At 36.5% G+C, this 3,049-nt stretch overlaps 1 protein-coding gene across 1 annotated transcript; it reads left to right on the top strand.

Moving 5' to 3' along the window:
• The first annotated feature begins 1,143 nt into the window (after nucleotides 1-1,143).
• LOC116163898 (Golgi-associated plant pathogenesis-related protein 1-like) lies at nucleotides 1,144-2,815 on the top strand. The gene is made up of 3 exons (XM_031478028.1): nucleotides 1,144-1,227; nucleotides 1,296-1,430; nucleotides 2,453-2,815. Exons 1-3 carry the CDS (start codon nucleotides 1,144-1,146, stop codon nucleotides 2,813-2,815), a joined length of 582 nt encoding a protein of 193 aa, XP_031333888.1.
• The last annotated feature ends 234 nt before the right edge of the window (nucleotides 2,816-3,049 follow it).

Here is a 3,049-nt window from a genome sequence, read left to right on the forward strand (position 1 = left end):
AAAAATGGGAAATGAGTGCAAGTGGAAATGCCCTTTTTGTAAATCGTTTACGATTACTTTTTAACTTGCTCTCCTTTACATTTTCTTTTGTACTTTTCTTCTGTTCTCTCACTTCCTTCTCATCCACCTCTCCTGTTCTTTTATTCTCCATCATTAACCTCTCTTGTTTTTGTAAAATTCCTGAGTTGAGTGTGTTCCTGGATCCTTATAGAAATAAACAGCTCGCTCATGCAAGGTAACAAGGTCAGCAATGCTGTAGTCAATACGTGTTACCCGAGGGAAAAATCACGCTCCCCTCGATTTTCCGTGGTGTTCCTGTTTTACTCTCTACTCAATTCTGCTTAAATCAGGATACGTCTTACAACGTCCAAAACCTGGGCTCGTTGGTCTACCAAAGTTGAAGTCAGCACATAGATACGACAGTCGAAAGATTTAAGATTATCGGCTAAAGTAGCATGAACCTCCATCTGGCAGGAACGTATCAAATAGTAATAAACCCCTAAAGAGCGTCTAAAAAAGCGACAGAGCATCTCGGTGTGACCCTACGGAGTCATTGGATTTGATCCATTTTCAGTAGGCTTATTACTTGTGGCATATAGGTCAACTATACAAAGTTTGAACCAAATCGGTCCAAGCGTTTGATAGTTATCGTGTTCACGGACGGACACCTTCGACTCCCCTATAAAGCTTGCATCACTTTGCTCTGCCGCTTAATAAAGGGTAGTTTTATCCTCGACTCCATATGGGCCAGTTAATTTTGCAACTCTTTCCGCCATCCTTAACTCGAGTTCGCAGATGGCAACACGTTAATGTGTAGGAAACAATTTTTTTCCATTTTATTTTGTAACTTAATTTTGTCAGATATAAATCATACACACGCACACTTTGTTTTTCCACTTGTTATTCACAATTCGAGTTATTTTTTCTGTAATTGCCAAATACTTTTACAATAATAACTCAGGTTAGCACAGTTTTAATTGTGAAAATTAAACAATTTAATAATGATTGTTGGATATATGAGGTTTAATCTAAATATTACCTCACGATAAAACCCAAACGTAAGAAAAGTTTGTTGATAAACAGAGACAAATATAAAAGGACCAAGAAAAGAACACAAGCTTGTATTCAGCTGAGATCTCTAACATGCTTATTAAATTTTCAATTTTCGTCTTGTGCTCGGTAGTTGTGCTTGAGGGGTTGGAGTCAGCAGGTAAGACAAAATTAGCTGTTAGTTCTATATTCAAATAGTAGGTTCATATGTTTTAGTTTGGTAAGCTGGTGTTTGTAATATTTAGTTAGTTTATGATACATTAATTGCAGAACTCCACCAAAGGGCGGGAGATATAAATGAATTCAGAAAAAAAGCTTTGGAACGTCACAACTACCACAGAAGACGCCATGGTTGTCCAGAATTGGTACTAAATGACGCGGTAAGTGCCATACTAAGTAGATTGTTACCCAAACTTAGTACATAATTTCGAGTTGAATTCTTTTTTATTATCCTTATTGTTTGAGAATTGCTGAGAAAACCTCCGAATTTTTCTTAGAAATATTGTATGGACCTTCACTACATTAAAATCACTGTAGTTTTTTAAGGAACCTCAGCGTAAAGGAATAGTTTTCCCCAAACACCTCTTGTCTAAAAATTGTTGCTCCGTAAAATTCGCTTGATCCCTAAATATTGCACCTGGAATGTTAACATACAGAATACTGACAAAAAAAAACACTCGATGTACTCATCCCCAAAGAAATAGATTCCAAGTGTTTCAGGTAGGTACTTATTACGTAGGTTCCACGATTCTCAGAAAGCATTCCAAGAGTTTTGGGTATTCCAAAAATTGTAAGTGTACAACAATTTTTATGATGACCCTAAAATTATAAAATGTTCAGAGGTTCTTAAGTTCACAACATGCTGAATGTTTCAGATGGTTCAAAATTGCAAAAGTTTTCAACCACTCCAAAATTTCTAAATATCCAACAATTGGAGGTGGTCCAAAGATGGTAAAGGTTGTAAAAACCTTGATTACTATTAAGAGGAATAGTTGTTAATAGTAACAATAAACTATTAGGATATTCAAAAACAAGTTACAACTAAGACCAAAGTTTTAAAAAATTCCAAATATCTCAAGCGTTTAAATTTCGCACAAAACTATTACCTATATATTCACAAATTTCATATCTCGATATCGGTATTCCAATTTCAAACATTTCGCAGCCAAAATGCCGCCATCTTGCAGATTTTGGACTCAAAAGCGCTCTTGTTTGCTATCGCGGAGGTTTCCAAGCCCAAAATTTAAAATAAAAATTTAACTTTAAATTTTTTTCTCACGGTTGAAGCGACAGTGGGAAATGTTGGTGGGGACATATTGAGAATTTTTCCCCTCAATTGAGCAATTTCCAAAAAATATTTCCTCATTTCTTACTCTTAGTAACTTTTTCCTCTAAATTACAGATTTCGGCTCACGCGCAGGATTGGGCCTACAAAATATCGCTGGGAGAAGGCCTCCCGCATCGTCCAAACAATACTTACGGAGAAAACTTGTATTCCGCGTGGTCGAGCTGGACGGAATACGACATAACCGGGGACGTTGCTGTTGACAGTTGGTACTCTGAAATTGACAAATACGTATACGGCGAAGCTACACCACACAATTTCAACGACGTTGGTCATTTCACACAACTCATTTGGAAAAACTCAAAGCAACTCGGAATTGGTAAGATAGCTAAGAATGGAAAAGTATGGGTCGTGGCCAATTATGGTCCCCCGGGAAATTATGAAGGAGCATATGTGGAAAATGTTCCACGTCTCTTGTAGAACAATCTTGATGATTGTCTCTAGGTGAAGGATTTATTAGATGTTATAATATAAAACCTTCAAATGTATATTTTAGTATTATCATAGTAATAAATAAAATCGTTATACCTACTCGTCATTATCTTCCTGCATTGTTGCCAGGAACCTTTTTCGGAGGCCTAGTTACCAATTACAGTTTGTTGTTTCACAGCACTTTTGGGGCTCACTATATAGCTAGAGTTATTTCAGCAAAGA

This window comes from Photinus pyralis, unplaced genomic scaffold (assembly GCF_008802855.1).
Source record: "Photinus pyralis isolate 1611_PpyrPB1 unplaced genomic scaffold, Ppyr1.3 Ppyr1.4_LG2, whole genome shotgun sequence".
NCBI lineage: Eukaryota > Metazoa > Arthropoda > Insecta > Coleoptera > Lampyridae > Photinus > Photinus pyralis.